A 25,023-nucleotide genomic window follows, 5' to 3' on the forward strand; every position below is an offset into this window, starting at 1 on the left:
CCTGTATGTTACTCAAACTCTCAAGGATGATGGAGAAAAAAGTCAGAGGGATAAATGTACAGAAAGAAAGCAGGAGTCATAACGAAGCAAAGCATGGCAAAAGGGGTGTGAAAAAGAGCTGCAATGTTTTTGTCTGCTGATTTCTGTTTCTTCTGTTCTTGCAATAGTCACTATTTGCTTTACTGTAGAGAAATATTCAATAAATAAAAGCTTAATTTTAAGCATGTTGTCTTTTTTGAAGGGTCATAATCCAAGACAGACAGGGGATCACAGGACTTCATTCTGATCAACCCACTGCCACCAAACTGCCTGTCAACAATCTATGAGCTAATTTCTCATGAGGTGGAGCTCTGTTTAACATAGAAGAGCGGGCGACAACAGGTAGCCAGTTACAGCTTCCTGCTTCAGAAGGCTGGTTTGCAGTGGCCCCACTTTTGGCTACACCAGCGCTGCCATGCCTCCAACCTGCCTCCTTCGCTGGAGAGGAGGGGATGACCAGCATGAAGTTGAGATTTTGGCCCCAGCTCTAAGTTTGCCTCATTAGCTCTCAGTTAACACATTTCTGGTATAAAAGGGAATCAGGAATCACTGATACTACTTTATAAAAACTGAAAAAGGGAGTAAATAGTCAACAAAACAATAGGTCTTTAAAAAAATAATTTTCGATCTTTAGTGCCCCTGACCGACCCACACAGTCTTTTCTCCATGCTGGCAGTAAGAAATTCCTGGTAGCTTTGAATGTAATTAGCAGTGTGTGAGACATATAGAGGCTTGAGATGCAGAGGAGTGGAGGAGAGAAGAAAAAGAGCAAAGAATTTGGGAGACTACAAGACTGGAGAAAAGACAATGGCAGCCCAGAAGAGAAGACTAAGACAGAGAAAGACCAAGCAATGGGCTAAGGCAGGGGGGATAGCAGTCTCCCCAGAAGAGTTCTGCAGGCCAGTTAGAGAAGTTGTTCTGAATTGTGAACTCCCTCCTCCTTCCTGCAGAGCACTGGTCTGTCTCCACTTACTTTCTGGCAGTTTGGGGATCTCCCACTGGGAGGAAGGGGAGAGGAAACAGGACAGACCCCAGGTACTTTTATACCAGCTTATTATCTTCAGGCTGAATGTATTGTCCCTTGAGCTGCTTCTGCTACCATAAGAAATTACAAGAGAAGGTAGGGCAGGAAGGAAATCAGTAGCACTTGGAAATGTGGCTCTACTTGGTGTGGCGAGTGAGGCCTATTCAGCCCCGTGGGTCTTGCGCTCCCTTCGGCTACACCGGTGGTGTGGCTGAGTGTGTGGGGGGAGGGGGAGCACGCCAGTCCTGCCCTCTACTCCGGGCCCTGACCCAGGGACCCTGCGAGGAGTAGCCTCAAACTGCTTAGTTCATGAGGTACTGTCTTCCCTGGGTCGCTTGTCTGTGGCTCCCCTGCTTGCAGTCCACTCCCTGGAATCAGGGAGGAAGGTTTTCCCCCTTCCTCACTTGAGTCCCTCCATCCAGCTGTTTGAGCGGCGGGGTCCTCCTTCAGGCCTTTGGGCCTACGTCCCTTGGCCCTGCCTGGACAGGCTTCTCCCCAACTCCTGTACCTTGGTGCTGTGGCAGCAACAGTACTAGCTCCAACCTTTGTAGCACTACTCCACTCAACTCCCTTTCAGCTGCCCATCTGCCTGAAACTGAGGATTTTACTGGCTGTGGCAAGCTCCTTAATTGGCTTCAGGTGACCTAATTGACCTGGAGTAACCTTGGCTGTGTTATGCAGGGAACAGGGATTTGTTAAGCCTGGGTCTGATATATATGCCTTCCAGCACGTGCACCCTGTCCATGGCCTCACGAAGTCACAGGACCTTCTCATCAACCTCCTCCCGAAGGTCACCAAAGCCAGGCTCTGGTGGAGCAAGAGGGGAACTGAGTTGCAGACCGGGGATTCTTCACCTAGAATGCCCTGCCCTGAGCTATCTCTTCTTAATAGCATGGGACTGTTAACTTGAGCAGCTCAGATAATGATAGCTTCCACAGTATCACACCAGAAGAGAAGCAGTACTCCCCACTGACAAACAGGGATCACAGCACCAATGATGCCCACCCACGGTTATTTCTTCTTTTCAGGAAACAATGCTACTAGTAATGGTTGATAATTCTCATGTGCAGAAGACTGGGCCAAAAGCACTGGGGTAAGTACTGAAGGAATTTCAGGCTGGAAATAAACCACATGGAATATTCTGTTTTCTCTTTCAATTTTTGGAATCCTGAGTTTATTAAAATGTCAGTTGGGAAGTGCCTCATCAGACTGCCATGCTGCTGCTCTGGATTCATCCCCAGCTAATCTCGAAACAGAGTGATGCAGTCACACTGTACAGCACTCCTCCAATAAATTAGTTGACCATCTTGGTTCATCATCTTGGTATCCTCTCTGCTTCTGCTATCTACAGCAGTATTAAAAAAAGCAATGCCTACCCCTTTTCATTAGAATAACATTACAAATATATTAGATCAAACTGACCCAGCTTCAACATTTTGGCATGTACTGATGAAACCCCATTGTTTGGCAATCTTAGCTGTGTCATTCGTTTGAGCTTTCTATAAAAACTCTCCCAACATTACAGGTCAGTTTTTGATACTCCATTACATTGCTATGAAAAGAACAAAGATGTCCAGCTCAAGCTCATCCTTGGGAATGGGGCTGTAAAACACTCAAGAACGCCACATTTTAGAAATACACACAGGTATTTCATTACTCAACTACTGCCTTAGTTAAGAGACCTTGTTACTTTCAGTAAGCAGTTTTCAAGTCACCATCCAAAAGAATGGTTTACTTTAGAAGTAAGAAGAGGGGGAAATGCCCTAGTTGCGAAGAAGGCTAATAGCATATTGGGCTGCATTAGTAGGAGCATTGCCAGCAGATCATGGGAAGTGATTATTCCCCTCTATTCGGCATTGGTGAGGCCGCATTTGGAGTATTGTGTCCAGTTTTGGGCCTCCCACTACAAAAAGGATGTGGAGAAGTTGGAGACAGTCCAGTGGAGGGCAACAAAAATGATTAGAGGGCTGGAGCACAAGACTTATGAGGAGAGGCTGAGGGAACTAGGCTTGTTTAGTCTGCAGAAGAGAAGAAGGAGGGGAGGTTTGATAGCAGCCTTTAACTACCTGAAAGGGGGTTCCAGGGAGGATGGGGCTAGGCTGTTCTCAGTGATGGCAGATGACAGAACAAGGAGCAACGGTCTCAAATTGCAGTGGGGGAGATCTATGTTGGACATTAGGAAGAAGTTTTTCACTAGGAGGGTGGTAAAGCACTGGAATGGGTTACCTAGGGAGGTGGTGGAATCTCCATCTTTAGAGGTTTTTAAGCTGTGGCTTGACAAAACCCTCGCTGGGATTATTTAGCTCAGGTTAGTCCTGCTTTGAGCAGGGAGTTGGACTAGATGACCTCCTGAGGTCCCTGCCAACTCTATGATTCAATGAAATGCTTATTGAAACAGATTTCCCCACTATCATCAGAAAACATTAATGAACTGTATTATTCTGAGTATTTTCAGCGGTAGTGCTTCACTTAGTTGCCATCAGCCTCAATTTGCTCCAATGCTGCCATACATAGAGCAGGTTTGAAATATTTCTGAACAGCACCTGAGTAGCACTGTAGCAACTGACCCGAGAGTTGATCAGACTGATCTATTTGCTGTAGTTTCACTCATGCTCTGTTAAGTGTCCCCCTTATGCCTGTAGATCACTTTCCTGATTTTTTGTTTTTAAAAACTTCCCTCTCTCTGAACTTTTACCCATATCCCAAATCAAATATTTTACAGTAGCTCACTGGCTACTTATCTGTTAGAAAAACAAGTATTTTCATCTTATATCCTATCATTAAAACTTTACAACTAGACAATTCCCACAAAGATGTTTATTGCTTGATGAAACTTCAAAATCAATGTGCTGTCACTGTTCAGCATTAATGAACACAGTCCCCACCAGTATAGATCCCATATGGCGTATTTTGCTTTAGGGACCTTCCTCAGAGAAAAAGTGTATATTCTAGAAGTACAAAAACAGTGTTCACTCAAAATTGTACCATTCTAATTGTGGAGGCACTAAAACGATTCCATAGTTAAAGGTTGTCTATTTAAAGGAGACAAAATTAATGAAAAGGAAGGAAATTAGATACCTGGGGCTAGATTCAAAAAAGGACTGAGTTCCTGCTTGCCTCTATAGATGCCTTATGTCCAACTTTTAAACATCTGTGTCATCCACAAAACCACCACTCAGCTGCCACCTAACCTATAGACGCTAAATTCCTTAGGCGGCTAAGCTTTTGCCAAAGGCCTTTGTGCAAAGCTGCGTAAGTCCTGATGTCGCTGAGCTGCTTGGCCTAACCCCCAGTAGGATTCTCAGACTAGACATTTATCCGCCTATCTCATCTGCAGGGCCCAATCCAGTAGCTATGTTCAGAGCACAGAAGAAAGCTTCTCCCTGGCATTTCCTACTGGCTAATTTAGGCAGCTCCCCACACAGCTTGCTGGCTTCTGTGAATCCCTTTCTTAGGCACCTAACTCTTCCCATACAATGCCTGGAGAGTTTGGGCATCTAACTCAGGGTTGTGAACTCCACTAGGCAGCAGGGTACCTAGAAGTTAGGCGTTGCAGTGCTTAAGTCCCCTTTATGAATCTAATCCCAACTTTTTTACATTATATAAAAATATTGAACCTTGTACTCAGTAGTATCATGCTGCAAATCCCAGTTTATGATTCAATCTACAACAAAGTCAATGACAGCTCTAGAGTAAGGTACAAGAAGTAGACAATTACGGAATAGCTTATCCACAGAGAAAGATTCTTCTTGACTCTTTTAGTTAGTGGCTGGTTTATTCCCTGAAACATGAAAATTTATCTCCCTTCTTTAAAAAATATCCTATCTAATGTCACTGTAAAGGTTATCCACATAAATGTTTAACCCTATTTTGAGTCACACTAAACTCTTGTCCTTAATGATATGTTGTGACATTTAGTTCCCCAGGTTGTATGTGATGTAATTATCCATTTTAAATTTACCATCTTTCAGTTTCACTGAAAGTTCCTATGTTCTTTTATTAACTTCTTTATACCATCTCCTCCGTAAACAGTTACAACCTTTTCAAGCTCTCCTTTCCATGCCTCCTGTCATTTTATTACTTATCTATGAGCGCCTTCTCTATTTCTGCAATGTCTTTTCCAGAAACGGGCCCACACTGCTTTTGGCCTTGATTCTGCAAGCTGCTGGGTGCCCTTAACTCCCACTCATTCCATTGGCTTTAATGGGAGTCTAAAGCACTCAAACCCTCTCAGGAGCAGTCCTTTTTGTACAACTATTGATCTTTTTACAAGTTGCTGTTACTGTAAAGAATTAGATGAAACTGTAGCATGTATATCCTGCTAGCAAAGTCAATGCACAAAGAGAACTCACCTCTGGTTTTGGAACAAAGGCTCGACCTGGAATTGTGAAACAGTTCTGAACAGTGCAGAGGTACTGAGACATGATGGACAGTCTGCTACGTTGCTTGCTTCCTGTGATGGCTGAGAGTCTCTATGGGATAATCAAAGTGTCATTTATGAGTCAATGAATCCAGACTGACCAAGTGGAAAGAATAAAGCTCTATCAACTTGCAGCTTAATCTAAGGATATTTAAAACCAGCAGTAACAAAAGAATAGCACCCTCTTAAAAGTAAATACAAAGATCAACATTAATGTCCCAACCATCTATCTGAAGTTCTTCTAACATGCCTAACATGGTATCTGAATTACATACAATTTATGGCCCCAATCCTGCAGTCAATATACACAGGCAGCTCCCTGCACTTCTATGGAGCTTCACTGATATGAAAAAGGATTCTGGGAGCCATCTGAGCAGATCTGCTTGCAGTACTAAGCCTAAAGACAGAACTGGGTGACAATGTTCCCAAAGTCATACTTGGGTGTTTGTTTTTCTTCTATCTTCTTTTTTTCCTTCTTGCAAGATCAAATAATAGTCAAATGAGATTCTCAGAGACTCACTTTAAGGAAGCAAATAAGAGTGTTCTTCACTGTCAATCCAATTGAACTTATTACAAACATAAGGCAGAATTTTTGTGCTCTTCAATAACTGGATGATATTTTTAAATATTGTTAAATGAAATAGTTTAATAAAAATAGGCACAAAATCTTCACAATTTTTTTCACTTAAAAGTCAGCTATGAAGTTCTCTTGATTTCCAAAAAAAGTCCCAAGAAGGCTTACAAAGCCACAATTACTAGTTTTGTAAATGACCAACACAATAGTCATGCATTATTGGAAACTGAGTGTAACAGAGCTAGGAATGAAGCACTGTTGTAGGTCACATAATGAACAAACAGGTTGAGAAATAATGGTGAGTGGGGTAGGTGGAAATATAACCTCTCTGCTGTTGATGCCTCTGTTTGCAATTGGGGAACATGCCATTGGGTAGTACACAGAACTTTCCTTGCTTAGCTATAGAAACTCATGGGAATTTTTCCCATACGTTTTTCAGTAAGTCCTAACATCAGTTCAACAGAACTAGTATGAAAACATGAGGAAGTAGCAGTGTAAATAAGGCTCCCGTGACTTCCAGCTATTTTAGTTAAATTTGGTAAAAGCTGGCCCTCTCTACACTATCGTTCCATGATCTGGTAGGAACTGTGTTTTGTATATTTAACCAGCGTAGACTAGACCTCAATGTATTTGTACAAAGAGAGAGTGATAAGCACAGAATGCCATCAAACCTTAGCAGCAGCCCTTACTGCACTGAAACCTCAAAAGATGATTCATGTCCTTATTTGCCACATCACCTTTGTTTTCACAATAAACACAAATGAAAAAGTTGACATGGATATCTGATGGTAATGCCTGCACCCAATGTGCCCTCCAGTGAACCTAGTACCATTGAAATGCTGACATGGCTAGTGAAGCCTTGTGTACAGTAGGAAATTGAACTGTTGCTGAAAACGGTTCTGCACTGACACTATAGATGATTTAAGTGCTATTGTAGAAAAGACAAAATCATTTTCAATGTTATTTCAGAAAGAGAGCTTAAGACTTGGTTTTGTCTGGTCCACACTAGCACTCAAACACCCTTCAAAACCAGATCAGTCATTTCATTTCAACAACAGTTCAACTTCTCTGAAAAGACCAGGCAAAAAAGTGCAAGTTACGTGCCACAAAGTTTGTACAAAGATGTTTTACCTTCAGAATCTGTATTGACTGTCACTTTTTTCCTTGCTATTGCTCTTTTTCATCTTTCATGTGTCTCCCCATTCCCATCTAAAATCCATATATGGGCAATGTTTGATTTTGCGCCAAGTAAAAATAATAGCAGTGGTGAGTATTTTTGGTCATACTCCCTCCCCCCCCAACAAAAGCAGAATGAATTTTTACTTACTAGCAACTTTCATCTGATGATCTGTATACACCTCTGTGAAACAGGCTAAGTGCTGTTATTCTGGTTCTTCAACTAGTGCATTTATAAGACATCTATATCCTGGATATCTAAGTGCCATTTTTACAAATAGCTAACCTGAGGCAGAGAGAGGTGAAACAACTTGCCTAAGGCCTAAATGGACAGTGGCAGATACAGGAATAAAACCTAGACGTTCTGACTCCCGGTTTCCTAGCTGACTAAAAGACACACTACCTTCAGTGAAAAAACAGTTTATTTCTCAAATAGGCATATCATCAATTCAAATAAATTATGGAAATTGAACCATAACACTGAAAGGCTTTGATCTTCTCTTTTATAAAGTACTCATTGCAATCATGCACATTTAAATAAATGAGAAATCAAGAACCAGAAGATCCTACAGTGTAAACACAACTAACACTGACTAATTTCATGACCTTGAGCACATCACTCCACTTTCTAATGTTCAGTCTTTTCAGCTTGCTAAATACAAGGAACTTTGTGGGTATGCTATTTTGCATGTCATTTGAGCTATGTTGGGTGCAGAAACACTATAATCTGCATGTCATGTTGAAAAATACCCTAAAGGCACATACAGCTGACTATAGCTATATAAAGTATGGAGTGCATTTAGGTTCTCAACTCTCTTTGTATTTCTTTCTTGTTGCTATCACAGCATTCCCCATCTTTCCACTTTAAAGTCTAGCCTATTAGCCATTTTTGCATGTTTAGGATAATAGCTCTTATGCTATCAAGTATTTTGGGAAAAAGAACTGGATCTTTTGTGCCAGAAATCACATGGACTCAGAGCTGATCAAAGATGTCTGCTTTATTTCACATCCAGGATACAATGAATTTGTCCCAGATGTTCTCTACAGCCATCTACTGTCTTAAGTACTTATCTCGAACCCTGTTCTCACAAACACTGCAGTAACTGCAGCAAAATGATGGGACCATATACAGTAACACTTTAGGAACCCAAAATAATATCAGAGATTTCATTTGTGGCATACAATCAGTATATTGATCATTTACACAGTTAAGAAAAGAGCTTGCAAGTAAAACTTAATGTCTAACCTTGTTTTCAATTTGGAACAGCTACTTTAGCCTTTTGAGTGCAATACCTCAACACTCAGGTAACAAACAAAATTGAATAGTTACAGGACAATGAAGTGGTTGAGAAGACAGTAATCTGGTTCTCGCAAAAACTGGTAATTTAAATAAATGATAAAAAATGTCTGAGGACATTGCGCAGTGAGTCAGCCGATCATCAGTTGACCAGAAACATCTGAGAGACTATGGAGAGCAGGTAGGTCAACTTTGCTTTCATCAAGTTTCTCAGTTTTCAAATGAAATGTAACCAGTCAAGAACAGCTCAAGGAGTTCTTAGAATTGGAAACTGATCTGGTGCACTCAGTTTTATTCTGATCAGAGTCAGGATGCAGTGAAGAGACTGGCAATGGTCCCATTCAGAATTCTGGTATCGAGATTATATTCAGGAAAGCAAAGACCAGAGTCTATGGGCTCCACTGACAAGAAACTCCCTGTTTTAGGTGTTTAATCATTAGGGGAAATCAGTGATAATGCTTCAAATCTGAAAACCTTCTGTTAGCAAAGGAGGTCTAAAATAAAGAAGGGTAAAAAGTAATTCTACTGTAATTCTGGTGGTGACTGAAAGGTGTAGAAAAACAAGATGATGAAGTGGTAATGCAAAATGTCACTTCAGGTGATGAGAAAAGGAAGTAGTTGAAGATGGAAAAGGAGCATGCTGTAAAATCTACTTGGAATGAACCAGTCAGACTTCAGAGTAAACAAGACTGTGAAGTGTCTCAATGCTTGAGGAAGACGTGTCCCCTACATAAGAAACTTTTCATAAACATAGTATGCACTGAAACAAACTGAGCAGATTTTTTAAACTGTATAATTTGTAGCTAAGCATACACAAACTTAAGCACTGTGCCAAGTTCCCCCCTTTAGATTATACTTTAATAGAAGTGAAGAATATTAGGCAAGTTAAAAAAACTTTGCATGTCAACAAAATCTCTCTCAGGCTTTTCTCATCTATCACTAAAATAATTAGGTGCTGAAATAATTTGTCCAATTGACAGCTATTAATAAGCCAATAAAAAAAAAAAAAAAAAAAAAAAAAAAAAAAAAAAAAACTTACCTCTGCTACTTCCTTCTGAAAAGTCAAAGTCATCTGAGTTCTGCCATAAACAAAAGGTCCATCTCTATTAGAAATATTTTCAAGCCACCTGATGATCAGAGGAGTTGAAACACTGAATGGCAGATTTCCAATGATATGTACATTTGGTGGATCTATAAGAATTTGAAAAGAAATATTTTGTAAAAAGAGGCTCAATATGTGTTTGTCAAGAAATATCAAAGCTGACTATATATGGTCCTTATTATGTAAGTCTACCATTTTTATTGTGTTGCACATAGACTTTATATTTTCCTCATACCTTAAGTTCATGACATATGGATACACTAACCATGTTATATCACTCTTCGAGTTAATAACCTGCAGCTATGGCAGAGATGAGGCCAGGTTTAGATTTGTTACTCCAGTGAATAACTCCAGTGATTTCAATGAAGTTACACACTGGTGCAGCTGAGAACATAATGTGACACATGGTGTTCATGTGATTTTGAACTGCAGAGGTTTTGAAATGCAGTTTCTCAGCACAGAATAAAACACATTCATCCTCAGGTCCAATTCTTCTTCCCCATGAACATTATTTTGTCTCTGTCAAGAGGCATCAATGAGGTCCACTCCAATTAAGGCCCCAGCCTAAAATGAGCTCCGCATGGGCAGACCCTCACCCACTGAAATCAGGAGCACTCAGTGCCGGCAGAAGCATCCACCTGTACAGAGTTCATTGAAGGATCTGGGCTTTAGACGTGACATACTGGCCAGTAAATGGTCATGTAAGTATCTGCAGTCCCTCTGAGGCATTAAAAATGGGAAGCAAGAAAAATGAAGGTTACTTACCGGTAACCAGAGTTCTTTGAGATAGACTCTGGATATTCACACTCGGGATGCTCCAAACAGTGCAGACTGAACAGTAGAACTCTAGTTAGCAATATCCACTGGAAAGCTACGTGTCTGCCTCACCCCTCTGCTCAGTGAGCATAGAATGTTCTAGGGTGAGGGCATAAAGGCTGGTGTGGCACTCCAGCCACCTTAGTTTCCTCTGCTGTGGCCCCTAGTCCTTTGGTAAATAGAACTCCGAGATAGTAGGGAAAGGTGGATGGGGAGCGTGAATATGCAGAGTCAATCTCAAAGAACTGCAGTTATAGGTAAGTAACATTAAGTTCTTTGAGTGTCCTCTGCATATTCCCACTTATGAAACAGATTAACAAGCAGTACTCTGAGAATAGTGGAACCACTGAGTCCTAATAGAATAAGGATTGCAGAACTGCCTTGCCAAATTTTGTATCAGATCTAGATTCCAAATCATGTTTAGAGAAAGCATGCATTGAACTCCATGTTGCTGGTCTACATATCTCTATAGGATATGTTTAGAAAAAGCCAGAAAGGCTGCCTTTGATCCAGTAGAATGTGTTTTAATTCCCTGAGGAAGACACAAGGCCACCAATTTATAAACTTAGTTAACACATAATTAAGTGAATCACTGGTTAGGTAAGTGAGGTAGGGAGAACGGCTTTGGTTTTGTGGAACATTGGTCCATCTTCTGCAGGTAGAGAGGGCTGTACAGTTTGGAAGGCCTCCACCTCAGCAGAAGGGGGACCAATCTCCTTGGGGACAGGCTGAGTAGTCAGGAGGGAATTAAACTAATAGCAAAAGGGAAGGATACAAAGAGGGAAGATATGACCACTCGGAACAAAATCAAGATGTTAAGAACAAATTTAATCAAGAAACCAAAGTTGAACATAAACAGAAAACAGAAATTTTTTTGACTTGCCTATACACTAAAGCTAGGAGCCTAGGTAATAAATAAGAGGAACTAGAATTGCTCATTTATGAACATATCTAGCTGGTATTACTGAAACTGGTGGGATAATTCACATGAATGTAAATCAATGGTGATAACCGATTTAGGAAGGATCAAGAATCAAGCAAAGGGGGAGTGGCACTCTATGTCAAAAATGGTATTACTTGTTTCCGTGTCACTAATAATGCAGAAGAAAATGATCTTGAATTCTTACTGCTCAATGTCCTAACAGATAAAGCACTAGATGAGGGTAGTAGCTGGTGTTTGCTACAGACCACCAAACCACACTAGGGATCAAGATGACTGCCTATTTACACACTCATCTGTAATACACAGGAACAAAAACTGTTGTTATGGGGGACTTCAATTTGAGTGACATATGCTGGAGGTCTCATACTGCCAGTACTAAAACATGCTTGGAATTTCTAAACATTATAGATGACAATTTCCAAGATCAAAAAAGTGTTGCAGACAAAATGAGGGAATTCTATATTAGACCTTGTCCTAACAGATAAATAAACAAACAGATAAACAGACCACAGAACTAAAAGTAAATGGTAGCTTAGATATAAGTGATCATGACAATCACATTTATAATGTGCAAGCAGAATACAGTTCAAACCAGTAATATATATACTTGGTGCGATAATAAAGTCAATTTCACAAAGTTGAAAACAATTATGAGCCAAATCAGCAGGGAGGAACTATTTAATCAGAAAAATTGTGAATGATAATTGGGAATCATTTGAGAACACCTTACCAGATGCCAAAAAAGTCACTATCCTACAATTTAGGAAGAAAGCCATGCTTATTAAAAACCCAACTGGTCTAGAGGGGAAGGGATGGCAGCTGTAAAAAATTAAAAAATAATATACAACATATGGAAGGAGAAGCTGATAGTAATTAATATATATCAGAAGTTAGGAATTGTAGAAAATTGATAAGGGAAGCCAAGGGACACAAGGAAAAATCTATGGCCAACAGAGTTGAAAACAATCAGAAGGACTTTTTCTAGATATAAAAGGAACAAAAAAGAATCCTGACAATGGTATTGGTCCACTATTAGATGGAAATGGTAAAATTATCAACAATAATACTAAAAGGGCACAAGCGTTCAATAAATATTTCTGCTCTGTTTTGGGGAAAAACAGATGATATAGTCTCCTCATAAGAGGATAACACTCTCCCCATTTCACTATCATCTCCTGAGGATGTTAAACAGAAGCTACTTAAGTGAGACATTATTAAATTGGCTGATCCTGATAACTGGCATTCAAGAGTTTTAAAAGAGCTGGTGGAGGCACTTGCTGGACCGTTAATACTGATTTACAGTAAGTCTTTGAGCACTGGTGAAGTTCCAGAAAATTAGAAGAAAGCTACTGTTGCATTTTTTAAAAAGGATAAATGGGATGACTCAGGTGCTTATTGACCTCTCATAGCCTGACATTGATCTCAGGCAAGATGATGGAGCAGCTGATACGAGAGTTGATTAACAAAAAAAACTGAAGGAAAATAATATAATTAATGCTAATCAACATGGATTTATGGGAAAAATACTGTCAAGCTAATTGGATATCTTTTTTGATGAGCTTACACATTCGGTTGGTAAAGGTAATAGTGTTGACATAATATCCTTAGATTTTGTATGGTGTGGACTTAGTACCACACAACATTTTGATTAAAAAACTAGAACTAAAATTACCAAGACACACATTAAATGGATTGAAAAATGGCTAACTGATAGGTCTCAAAATGTAACTGTAAACAGAGAATTGCCATTGACAGGGTCTGTTTCCAGTAGGGTCTATGCTGTTTAACCTTTCTATCAATGCCCTGGAAGAAAACAAAATCACTGAAAGTTTGCAGATGACACAAATTGGGGGAGTAGTAAATAATGAGAACAGGTCACTAATTCAGCGCGAACTAAACTGGGAAAAATGAAACTATGCATTTTAATATGGCTAAATGTAAACATATACATCTAGGAAAAAGCATACAGTGGATGGCAGACTCTATCCTAGGAATCAGTGACTCTGAAAAAGATTTGAGGGTCCTGGTTAATAATCAGCTGGACATGAGCTCCCACTGTGAAGCTGTGGCCAAAAAAGCTTATGCTTCCTAGGACACATTAGCAGGGGAATCTTGAGTAGGAAAGGTTATTTTACCTCTGTATTTGGCACTGGTATGAGTGCTGCTGGAATACTGTGTCTAGTTCTCATACCCACCATTCAAGGATATTGATAAATTGGAGAGTGAGTTCAGAGCCACAAGAATGATTAAAGGATAAGAAAACATGGCTTATAGTGACAGATTTAAGGAGCTCATCTATTTAGCTTAAAGAGAATGTAATCAAGTCACCCCTGAACAGTCTCTTAAGTACCCACATGGGAACAACTATTTAATAATGGGCTCTTCAATCTAGCAGAGACCGGTATAACACAATCCAATGGCTGGAAGCTGAAACTAGACAAATTCAGACTGGAAATAAGACAAATTTAAGAGAGAGAGTAATTAACCATTGGAACAAGTTACCAAGGGTCTAGGTCTAGGTTGAATCTCCGTCACTGACAATTTTTAAATCAAGATTGGATGTTTTTCTAAAGGATAGGCTCTAGGAATTATTTTGAGGAAGTTCTATGGCTGTGCTATAGAAGAGGTCAGACTAGATCACAATGGTCCCTTCTGGCCTTAGAATCTACAAATCTATAATCCAATACATATTGACAGAATTTGCACAGAAACAGCTTTACCCTTATTCTTCTTTTCATATGCAATAAACAATTTTGGGGACTGTCTAAATTGTTTAGTCCTAAGTAAAAGGTTAAGGCCTTTCTAACAACAAGTGTATGTAATTTAGCTTCTCCATACTGAGTATAAGGTTTGGGAAAGAACACTGGTAAAATTATACACTGGTTTACATGAAAATCTGAATGCACCATTGGTAAAAACTTTGGGTGTATATAGAGAATTACTTTATCTTTATGAAAAAAGTAAATGGTGGATCAACAATTAACACACATAATTCACACATATATCTGAAGTGACAGCTGTCAAAAACTGCCTTAAGAGATAAGACAATGTACAGTTTCCCAAAGGTTCACAGGGAGGTTTCATCAACTTTGAAAGCACTATGTTCAAATTCCAAGCTGGTATAGGATTTTTATTGAAGGATATTGATTATTGAGACCTTTTAAAAATGTCTTTACTTTAAGAATAAAAACTAATTTACTATCCCTGGGTACATAGTATGCTGATTACGCTGAGAGGTTATCTTCACTGAAGATAATCAAAGACCTACTCTAAGATACAATAAATATTCTAATATACAACTGAGTACGATACGTGATCTATATCATACATGAAAACCCACACAAAAAAAATCTTTCCCATTTATGACTCGTTCCTTGAATTTATCAGTGTATTTTGCACCTCTAACAAAAAAGACTTTTTAAAAACAATCGCAGAGTCTTATTCCACCTACTGTTAAATGGAGACTAAAGATCCTGGTGATAGACTATCCTTTGTTGTAGCGTCAACAAGTCTGGAACTAATGGCAGAGGTTTGACTAACGCTCCAGAGAGGTGAATTAAGTCCAGGTATCACTGCTATCTGGTCCATGCTGATGCTATTACATTTACTTTAGCGTTGTCTTGATTTATTTTATCAAGGATTGATAAGCAGAAGTGCTTATTATGAGGCCTTAACCCCAAATTATCAGAGATGTATCTGATATTGAGTTCCTATCTTTCCTCGCTCTTGAGCAAAACCTCTGACACTTTCTGTTGCTGCTGCATGCAAAAAGATCTATTACAGTAGTGGTTCTCAACTAGGCGGATATATACGTAGAGGTCTTCCAGAGGGTACATCAACTCATCTAGATATTTGCTTAGTTTTACAACAGGCTACATAAAAAGCACTAGCGAAGTCAGTACAAACAAAAATTTCATGCAATGACTTGTGTATACTGCCCTATATACTATACACTAAAATGTAAGTACAATATTTATATTCCAATTGATTTATTTTATAATTGTATGGTAAAAATGAGAAAATAAGCAATTTTTTAGTAATTAATTTCTAACGATGGTAAAAAGACGACAAGCTGTCTCCAAATAGAGGGGTAAAAGTATCTAACAGGACTTATGTCGTATCTGTGACTTTGAAGAAACAGCAGAAGATGATGAAGTAGAAGATTTCCCTTTATTATTACAAGGTTTAAATGACCTCTTTTTGGTTGATGTTTTTGAAAAGAATGATGTTGAGGCTGGTAGTAATAACTCCTTCTTTGATGGGGTAAGTAATTGACAAAAAAGAAGATGAATACTGCCTATCGTACCTGAAAAGTGGAACTAAAGATTATCTTTTTGCTGTATTAAAGAAACCTAGAGATTTACCTGTAGCCCTGACATTCTTAATTTTCTCTAGCACCTCATCTGTCTGCGTGCTAAACAGACATCTCCCTCAAAAAGAAATTTCCTCATTTCTCATCCTCATCTCTGGAGGAAGACCCACACCTGCCTTCTAGAGTAACAGTTGAAGATATTCCCTAGCTGAAGCATCTAAAGAGTCAAATACTCCTCCCAACTGATAATTAGCAACATTCTGCCCCTCCATCAAAATAACATTAATAATCTACACACCTGTGGTAGAGCATTGAGAACAATGACATTTTCCCCCCAACTGATACTGGTATCTTGTCATGACACCTTCATAATTCCATATACGCATGCCTAATGTAGCCGAAGAAAACATTTCCCTCCCAAATACACCAGTCTTTTTCTTTCTGTACCTGGAGTATCTTAAGCACTCTTCCATCTTTGTTATGCAGCCTTCACCACTAACAGATTAGGAGATGGTGAATATGAAACATAGCAAGACCTTTCTAAGGGAACTGGTAGTTTGTCAACCTTTTTCAGCATAGGCTGAGCAGATGAGAGAGCATTCCGGATTATTTTTGCTCATTAAGACAACGCTTCCAATAAGCGAAGCCTTTGTCTAGTAGCTGCCCCTGAAATATTGAAAACAGGGTGAGATGATTTCTTAACAGAAACTGAGGGAATATCTAATGTCTTTGCCATGCAATCCACCAACTCATGGAATAACATCACATCCTCTGATGGCAATGATGCTGAAGCCTCCCCCACATTCTCCTCTGAAGAAGGCATCCCTCCATAGTCTGGATCTGATTCTAACATTCCTGCTAATTCTTCTTCTTCATCTAACAAATCTCTTACTATCAGATCTATCAGGACCTAAATGCACTGTCCAATACATATAATTCAGAACTAATACTTCTATGTTCTCTCAGTATCAAATTCATGAAAGTCTACTCCCATACACAGAACATCTTGATAAGATGCAGGAGATGGCCAACGCCAGAAGTCTATACTCTGATCTGATTGAAAATATCTTTGTCCATGTAGATATAAAGCAAATGAATGAGGTTGTTTCTAATGCTCTCTATCTGGATCCAACCTCTGATTTGTTCCCATTCTCTGATCCAAGCCCATTCTTGGTTCAGATGGAACCAAAAACAGCAATCTTCTATGTTGAATAAAGGAAAGTGGAGAAAAAAATCCGTTCTGAAAACCCAGAAGGAGCCTTAAGAGGTGGGAGTAGAGGAGAGATCCTGACTTCAATTCCTCTTCTCCCTGGGAAAGTATCTAACTGAATCAGTTGCAACAGAATGTCCAGTGCCTGCTCAGCTGAAGCACATTAACTGCTGATGGAGCTGGAGACGGTTCCAAATGATGAACCTGTGCCGTAACTTTCATTGCAGTGCCATATTAGAACAGGTTATTGGATCCTTATCTTACCCCTGCCATCACCTTACCTAAGCCAACAAAAGCCCTGCAGCTCTTGTTGAGGTGCTTTAATTTTGTCCAAAAAAAAAAAAAAAAACAAAAACAAAAACCAAACAAACAAAAATACCCCGCAAAAAAAAACCGGGCAGTTTTGTCGGCCAAGCGAGGGGGAAGCAGGCGTGGTGGGGTGTGTGGCTGTGTGTGAACACCAGCGCTGTTTTGTCGACAAAAACTGATTTTTGTCGACAAAACTCTCTACTGTAGACCAGCACTCAATGAAGACGCTACCTATGCCAACAGGAGGGCTTCTCCCATTGGTGTAGGTACTTCACCTCCCCAAGAGGCAATAACTATGTCAACACAGTGCTGTCTACACACTCCTGAGCGACACAGTTATACTGATATAAGTTGCTAGTGTAGACCAAGCCTCAGGAAAGTTAAGAGTTGATTCTTGGTTTCTGGTTTTTTTCTTTTGGAGGAAAGAAAGTTGGCCTCTCTAATTTTATCTTTCAGGAGAAATCACTCTGAAGAGTTAACCCTTAACAGCTAAAATGTAAATTAGGGTGGGGCTGGTCAACTGCTATCCACCAAAAGGGATCAAAACCTATATGTATAGATGAAGTGAGAGGAAATGGAAATCGTGACAAACAGTACACTCAAGGTATCTTGTCAAACAAACTAATTTTCATAGCAACTGTTTGGTGGAAACAAATATACTGAAAGCAGATACTAACCATCTTCCCACTTCTTTTGAAGGTGTTTTGGAAAAGCTCTCTCCATCTTATATGTCAAAATGTCCCCATGAACAATATGCACCTTTCCTGGAGCTGCTTCAGACAGCATCTATTTGTCGGCAAGCAAGCAGAATTAGTTTATTTAGCTCAAATAAATTCTGGTAAACTTTTAAACATACTGATCCAGACTCATCCTTAGCTTCAATGGAGTTACACTGAGCATGAATCTGGCCCAATATTTTTATCTTCACATACATTTTGTAGTAAAGTAGAAGAATTAACTTTTAGGTCTGGGCACATTATAAAAAAATGAACAGAATGCACATTTCCATGTAAAAGCGGAACACACCAAAATAACCAATACAAATTATAGGTCTGATGTTATACCTACTATTCACCACTTGTGAGAGTAAGAGGTTGCACGACTGAGAGTTTAGATCCAAAACAAATAATTAAAGACTTAAGAATTTTCAAGCCCGAAATGAACATGGATTATTAAAATATACCAGAGAAAATTCTCATATGTCAATGTAACTTATTATTTGTGCTTCAAAACATGCACACTCTCATAATAGGGCTTGATCCTGCAAAGTGCTGAGCGCTCTGGCCTGATCCAGCAAAACACTTAATCATGTGCTTAAAGGTAAGCACATGATTAGTCCCACTGAAATCAATGGCACTATTCACATGCTTAAAGTTAAGTACATGTTTAAGTATTTTGCAGGATCAGGCTAAAGGATTTAACACCTTGTAGGATCAAGCCTATAATGCAAATCTGTATGGCCAGAAAAGGAGTTTTGTATTGCAGCAAACTTGTGGATAATAGAATATTTATACAAAAATAAATGTACTTGTAATTTTCTGTGCTCTGCTCCCTTTGTTTTTAGTATTAGAAATATCTGTCACTAAAGGCCTGTCTAGACAAACAGCTGATGTGTGGCAAGCCAGGGTGTAAATCTACAGTGCACTAGCATGCCACACACTGTCTGTGTGGATGCTGCTTACTCGCAATAAGTCACCTAGTGCGCATTGACATACTCCCATTTCAAAGTGGAATAGATCAAAATGCACGAGGGAACTTTAAGTGTGCACTAACAGGGTCCACATGAACAGTTAGTAAGCAGCACACTACTGCATTGCAGTTTACATCCCAGTTTGCCACGCGCTAACTGTTCATCTAGACAAGCTCTTAGAAAACAAAACCAAAAAAACATAAGTAATTAGACTTTCCCTCATGGGCCATCTACTGCTGCTTGACTTCATATTGATTCATAATGGTTGCATGTAAGACATTAGTGTATTTGAAATTATGTCTTCACTGTAGGATCAAACAGGCACAGAAATACTCAGAGAGAGCAAATCATCATATTAAATCACAAACAACACTGGCAGTAAACATACACAGTAGAAAAAAGTATGAAACATGTGAAAGGTACATTGATTTAAGTGTTTTAATCTGACAGTTGCAATGTTTTTCCCCCGCTACAAATAAAAGTGCCCCTATTCAATATACTGTTTCTGGAGCAAATCAGTGTTTATATTTAGCAAATATTTAGGGAAGATTTTTTTATTATTATTTTTAAAGGTTAGGAAAAAACAAGTGGAATAAATTTTGGTTTGTGTGTGAGAAAATTCAAACCTATGTTATAAACAGTGAAATGTTTTGAGTGTAATCAATGGAAAGAATGGAAATGATTTTTGTGGTAGTTTAGATTTATTGCTCCTCAATTCATTTCAGCAGCATCACTTGCATCTTCCATTTCAATCATGCTGCTTCACGCAGGGATTTGGACAGAATGAAAAAAAGGTTAAAAAGTTCATCGCTACACTACTTAATGGAAAACCAACTTTCTCAGCTTTCTGAGCCAAAGGAAACAGTTGCTTTCAAGGAACATTCATGGAAATATAGCACTCAAGTAGAAATGTAAATTCTGTGCAGAGAGTACTGAAATGGGGTTTAACGCTAAAAAATAATGTCCCTTTCTGTTTTGAATGCAATTAGTTTCGACAAGAGAGAAAAGAATCTAACATGAAATAAGTCTGGAATTATACTACTAACCAATTTAAGAATAGATTTCATCACCGCAGCAATAATTAAACTGCTTATAGGTACACTAATCTGCCTTGATTTGCTAAATTTTACTATGAAGGGGGCCAACCAAGGATGCAAGATAATCTAATAAAATCATTGGATTAAAGAAATAATACCCAAAATAGACAGATGTCTATACAAATGATGGGCTGGGATCATATGTGAGATTGTTTTTTAATCATGGGTTTCGCTGTCAGGAAGAGTCCTTAGGATTTTTTTAAATGACTATACTTCGTGTAATTTAAAAATTCATTAGCATATTAGAGACAGAAGATAAGAACCTTAAACTTCTGTTTTTGTCAACACTATAAAAGTAAAAGTAACAAATGAGAAAAACAAATGTGTTTTTTTCAGATGCAACTTCATGTCTTAATAGCCAATTGATACCTATTGCCCTTGAACTTTCATTATGCTAGTAAATTCCACTAAATAGTAGATACTGTGAAGTAAAAATTTCACACTAAATATTTAGGATATCTGTTGGGATAAAACTGCAACAGAACATTACTAATGACTGGGAGACCCACTGTGAATTAATGTATTTTAGGACAAATCTTGCAGCCATCAGGGGTCCTCTGGCAGCAGAATAGTGAGGTTCCACAAGCTTAAAGGCACAACTATACAGGGGGAAGATGAAGCCAGAGGCTTTGCTACTGCACAGTTCCTCATCCTCCACCTTGCATTTGAGATGATATAAAGGGCACTGAGGGATATTTCCACTAATAGGCTGAATTCGCCACCATGGAAGAGCTCTGCAGTCATTCCAATGCTCAGCTTAAGAGGAAAATCTTGCCCCTGCTCCCTTTTATAAATCTGCCCAGTCTAGTTATCAGATTGTGTGCCAGCATGAGACTATGACGCTTTGAGAATGAAATTTATAGTTTTAGAGGAATCCTCTGGCCAAATATATACACAATAATTTACCAAAGGCTGGCATGTATGGTCTCTAGTCACCATAATCATTGTGAAATGTATGTACAGATAATATTTAAGAAGTTATATATCTATACTGGAAATTGTGATCTTAAAGCCTTGAAGTTAAAGGCAGGTTAACTGGTGACCTGTATCGGACAGGTTCTGTTCAGGCAAGGCGCAGGAGATGCTTATTTCTACATCTGGTCACTGTGTATTGTGTCTCTCACAATGTAAGTCTATTTGCACAAGAAGCACAACTAACCAAGATTGCCAAATTGACTAGAGATCACCAAATCCACAGAAAGGAACACACAAAAGGAGGGTGTCCAGTTTATGACTAACATGAAAGGATTAATTCAGTGTATCAAAAAAATGCAAAGAGACACACTGTATCCTTCACTGAGGAGAAAAGGTGACAAGTGGCCTGTTTCATGAAAAAGGCATGACAGCCTGCTAGCTGAAAAATACTGGTGAAGACACGAAAGTAACTAGTTAAGTAAGTCTAGGATCTAGAATGCAAGTTATGATTTTATTTTATATTTAGCCATTTATTTCCAATATATTTACTTGCTATCACCTGAATCTCTATACTTTGTTAAATAAACGTTCTTGTTTTCACTATAAACATTTCTAAGTGCTGTTTATTAAGCGGAATAGTGATCTGAGGTGTAACTCATAAGCTGGGGTGTACTGTCCCTTTGACAGCAGTGGATCTGGGAATACAGAGAATGTCCAGTGGACACTCAAAGGGCTTGAGGGTTGAAGCATGCCTAACGCTAACCTGCAGAGAGGCAGCAGGGTTCATGATGGCTGAGGTGGAATGCTTGTGTTGCCTGTGGCCAAGGGAATCAGGGAGCTGATGCGCAGCAGGCAAAGACAAGACTTCCTTATGGTAAGATCTTTGTAGTGAGGTGCCTCACAACCCTGGGTACTCCCAAGAAGTGTTAGAGCCACCTCACTAGGATGTACTACAAAATCTATTAAATCCAGTCCTCTTTCTTTTAATATATAGGAGGATAAAGTTCTACCTTTGTATGTGCATACATAACTCTTATCAACACCAATGGGATTTGCAAGTGCATATTTGATTTGAGGGCAGAATTATACTCTTAGGCTCTTTATTGTTTTTCAGTTTTGTAGTACAGACCCCTACCTCAATTTTATAAAGCAGAAATCACTTAGTAAGAGAGAACTTAGTAAAAATGCAAAATGCTTTAAATGTCATTTGTTTCACACATATGGTAAAAGATTTTTCTAAATAACAGTCCCCAATTGTTATTCTAATATCTGGCGTTTTCTGCTATTCAAATCCCAGGCCTTTTATGTGCAGCCATTCTGGACAGAATGAGACAGAACTTTCAGTGAAAACCTAGAGAAAACAAAGAGGTTATGACCCGCATCAAAGAGGGACTCAATAAAATTTATCATTTTATTTGGAAAATAAAGTTCAAAACCAAATTTAATACTAACAGATGCAAGATACTGTTTGTTTATTCACACCAATTGTTACTGAGTGACATCTCCAGTACACTGAATAGCCTGTCTAAAATATAGTAACTTCTGCTGTGAGGGGGTTGCTACTGAAATATAGTGACTCACTCAGCTAGTTTGATTACAAGAGTTGTACACATGTTTAAGACAGTTTGTAGGAGGATCCTATAGAAGCAGTGCTTTTACTTAGAGGAATCTGCTTCAGTAGCAGATTTTGAAAGCCAAACAAAAATGTACCTATTGATTCATGCAATTATATGATAAGACACGCAAAAGAATTAATTACATCTCATATGCTTTCTTATTTAATTCAAATAATTATGATTTATGAGTCAATTTTGAGATACAAAGCTATTAACTTGTGGATAATGTTTACATTCAACAATCCCAGTGAGTGCAGTTATAACAACAGTATCAGGACAACCCTAACTACAACAGATTTTACAAAAGACAGCATGGGGCTGCACCTATTTCTCCCATCAGAGTGGGGCTGCAGCACATCCTTTGTTTGGGCTGAAGAAATGATTTTCACAAAGAGATAAGTACAGAAATGTCATATAATGTCAATCTGGGTGAAAAATCTGATCAGATAAATAGTGTTTGAGATGTTTTATAAACTATTTTAAATCTCAACTTCTTAAAAGGATTTCTATATAAACTAGTATTAAGCAGTATTCTTTCAATTAATGGATTATGCATCCAGTCAAACATAATGAGACAGATTAATGCACTCCATCCAGCCAATAAAGATTAACTAAATAACTGACCGGTATGAAAAAAGCAGAGAACACTGCAAAATTTCTGATACAAGTTATTTTAGAACAAGGGATACTATTTTCAGTTGTTCAGATAAAAATAGAACATCTAACTTTTTTTTTTGAAAAAGTACGTTAACTTCTTAAAATATTTTAAACATGTATTAATTATACAAACAATTCCCATTTGATACCTTTAGTCCTGGAATAAATCGAGTATCTTTTTCAACTAACAGGAGTTGTGCAACATCAGCATTGAGAATAGATCTTGTAATTCCTCCTGGCCCAGGGCCCACCTCACAGACATGGGTATCTTTCAGACTGCCAGCCTTTCTCACTATCTTATCTGTAAGACAAAAAGAACACACAAAGCTTTTCTTTTGCAAGGCACTGAGATCACCAAGATGAGTGTAGCTTGTGTTTCTACAGTAAACAATGAGTATCTCAGAACAGACAAACAATGGCACCTCCTGGTTAAATGAGGGGAGTACGGTTGTGTATGGAGCCTGCTAGACCACAGAGAATTCAGTTTCATTTTCTTCTACAACAGGCTGCAATTCTCTTTCTGGTAGGTAACCCCTGTGGCATCACTGTAGTGTCTGCCCATTTTAAAGGGAAATTCTATTATGCTGAGGCAGTCCCAAAGAAATATAAAAAGAACAAGAACAGAGAGGAGCAGTTTGGGGATTAAGATATCTAAGAAACAGAGCTAACAGATAAAAGATAGGGGGAAGCCAGGCGCAAGAGCTAGGAAAGGTTAGAGAAAAAGGAGTAGAGCTGGTTGTGGACAGTTAAGGTTAAAGGAATGGGAAGCAAGGAAATCTATACAAAATGAGATGGAAAAAACCAGGGTCAGGCATTAGGAGAACATAAGGCATGATAAAAAAGTGGTATGCAAAGTGGAACCACTTCAACAGGAGAGGCTGTGAGGGAGAATAAGAACTGAATACCTGATAGGTTGACAGTCGGGCACCTAGCAGACCAGGGTTCAAATCCCTGTTCCACATCAGGAAGAGCGAGAATTTGAATCCGGGTCTCCCAGATCTTAGTTGTGTATTCAGCCTTTGTGCTATTGGACATAAGGGGAGATCGTCTCTGTTTTGCACAAGGTCTGATCCAGTAGGTGCGCCCTACGATGGCCTCTGAGCATCAGTTGCATCTCATGAGATAGGCAGGGGATGCCTATTTTGTGAATCCCACCGGGGTGCAGGTGTGAATTGGGCATTTTGCTGCAGTTATGAGGACTGAGGTGGCTGTGTGCATGCCCACCAGCAGAAATTTAAATGTTCAGGGAACTTTACGTGGAAATTTAGGTACCTATGCAGTTTAGGCACCTATAAGGTTAGGCGGCAGTTGAGCAAGGGTTTGAAGATTTAAATGTTGGACTGAGGCACCAAACTGCCATTTTAGATGCCTAAGTCTCCCCTTAAGGCCTGTCCACATATGGAGTTGTTCCTGATTGACTTCACGTGTTCCTGTGTCTCAACTACTTCTATTGCTCCCTACCTTAATCTGAGTTAACTTTTAAGTGTAGAAAAGCCCTTAGGAGTTTGACACCCTCCCTATGCATCTATTGCACAGTAGAACTACCTCAGGGTCAGCAGAGCAGGTGCCACACAGCTTGGAGTCAGCAGTACTAGTGATGTGAACTGTGGCTGAGATGATGTTGGAGAAAGTAAATCTGACCAGTATAATGGAATAGACAACCCAGGACACTCCCAGTAAACTGGTGCAGATGGCCTTCCTAGTCAAACTACCTGCTAGGGTAACAAAGAAACAAATTTGTACCCTGCACAAATATCCTCAGAGTGTCTCACTTTTGAGGCAAACATAGAAGCTATCTGAGTAATTGCTTTCTACCTTTCCCTAAT

At 39.1% G+C, this 25,023-nt stretch overlaps 1 protein-coding gene across 3 annotated transcripts in view; it reads right to left on the reverse strand.

Annotated features, from left to right (window-relative positions):
• Positions 1-25,023, reverse strand: part of TFB1M (transcription factor B1, mitochondrial) — a 43,988-nt gene that overhangs the window by 16,462 nt on the left and 2,503 nt on the right. For all 3 annotated transcript variants that reach the window (XM_067542451.1, XM_067542452.1, XM_067542453.1), the window contains exons 3-6: positions 23,347-23,498; positions 17,900-18,008; positions 9,570-9,721; positions 5,416-5,535 (exon numbers count right to left, since the gene is read on the reverse strand). In XM_067542451.1, the coding sequence (XP_067398552.1) occupies positions 5,416-5,535; positions 9,570-9,721; positions 17,900-18,008; positions 23,347-23,498 (533 nt within the window). The remainder of the gene's footprint in view (positions 1-5,415; positions 5,536-9,569; positions 9,722-17,899; positions 18,009-23,346; positions 23,499-25,023) is intronic.

This window comes from Emydura macquarii, unplaced genomic scaffold (genome assembly GCF_026122565.2).
Source record: "Emydura macquarii macquarii isolate MOO-44397 ecotype Brisbane River unplaced genomic scaffold, CSIRO-AGI_Emac_v2 contig_705, whole genome shotgun sequence".
Taxonomy (NCBI): domain Eukaryota; kingdom Metazoa; phylum Chordata; order Testudines; family Chelidae; genus Emydura; species Emydura macquarii.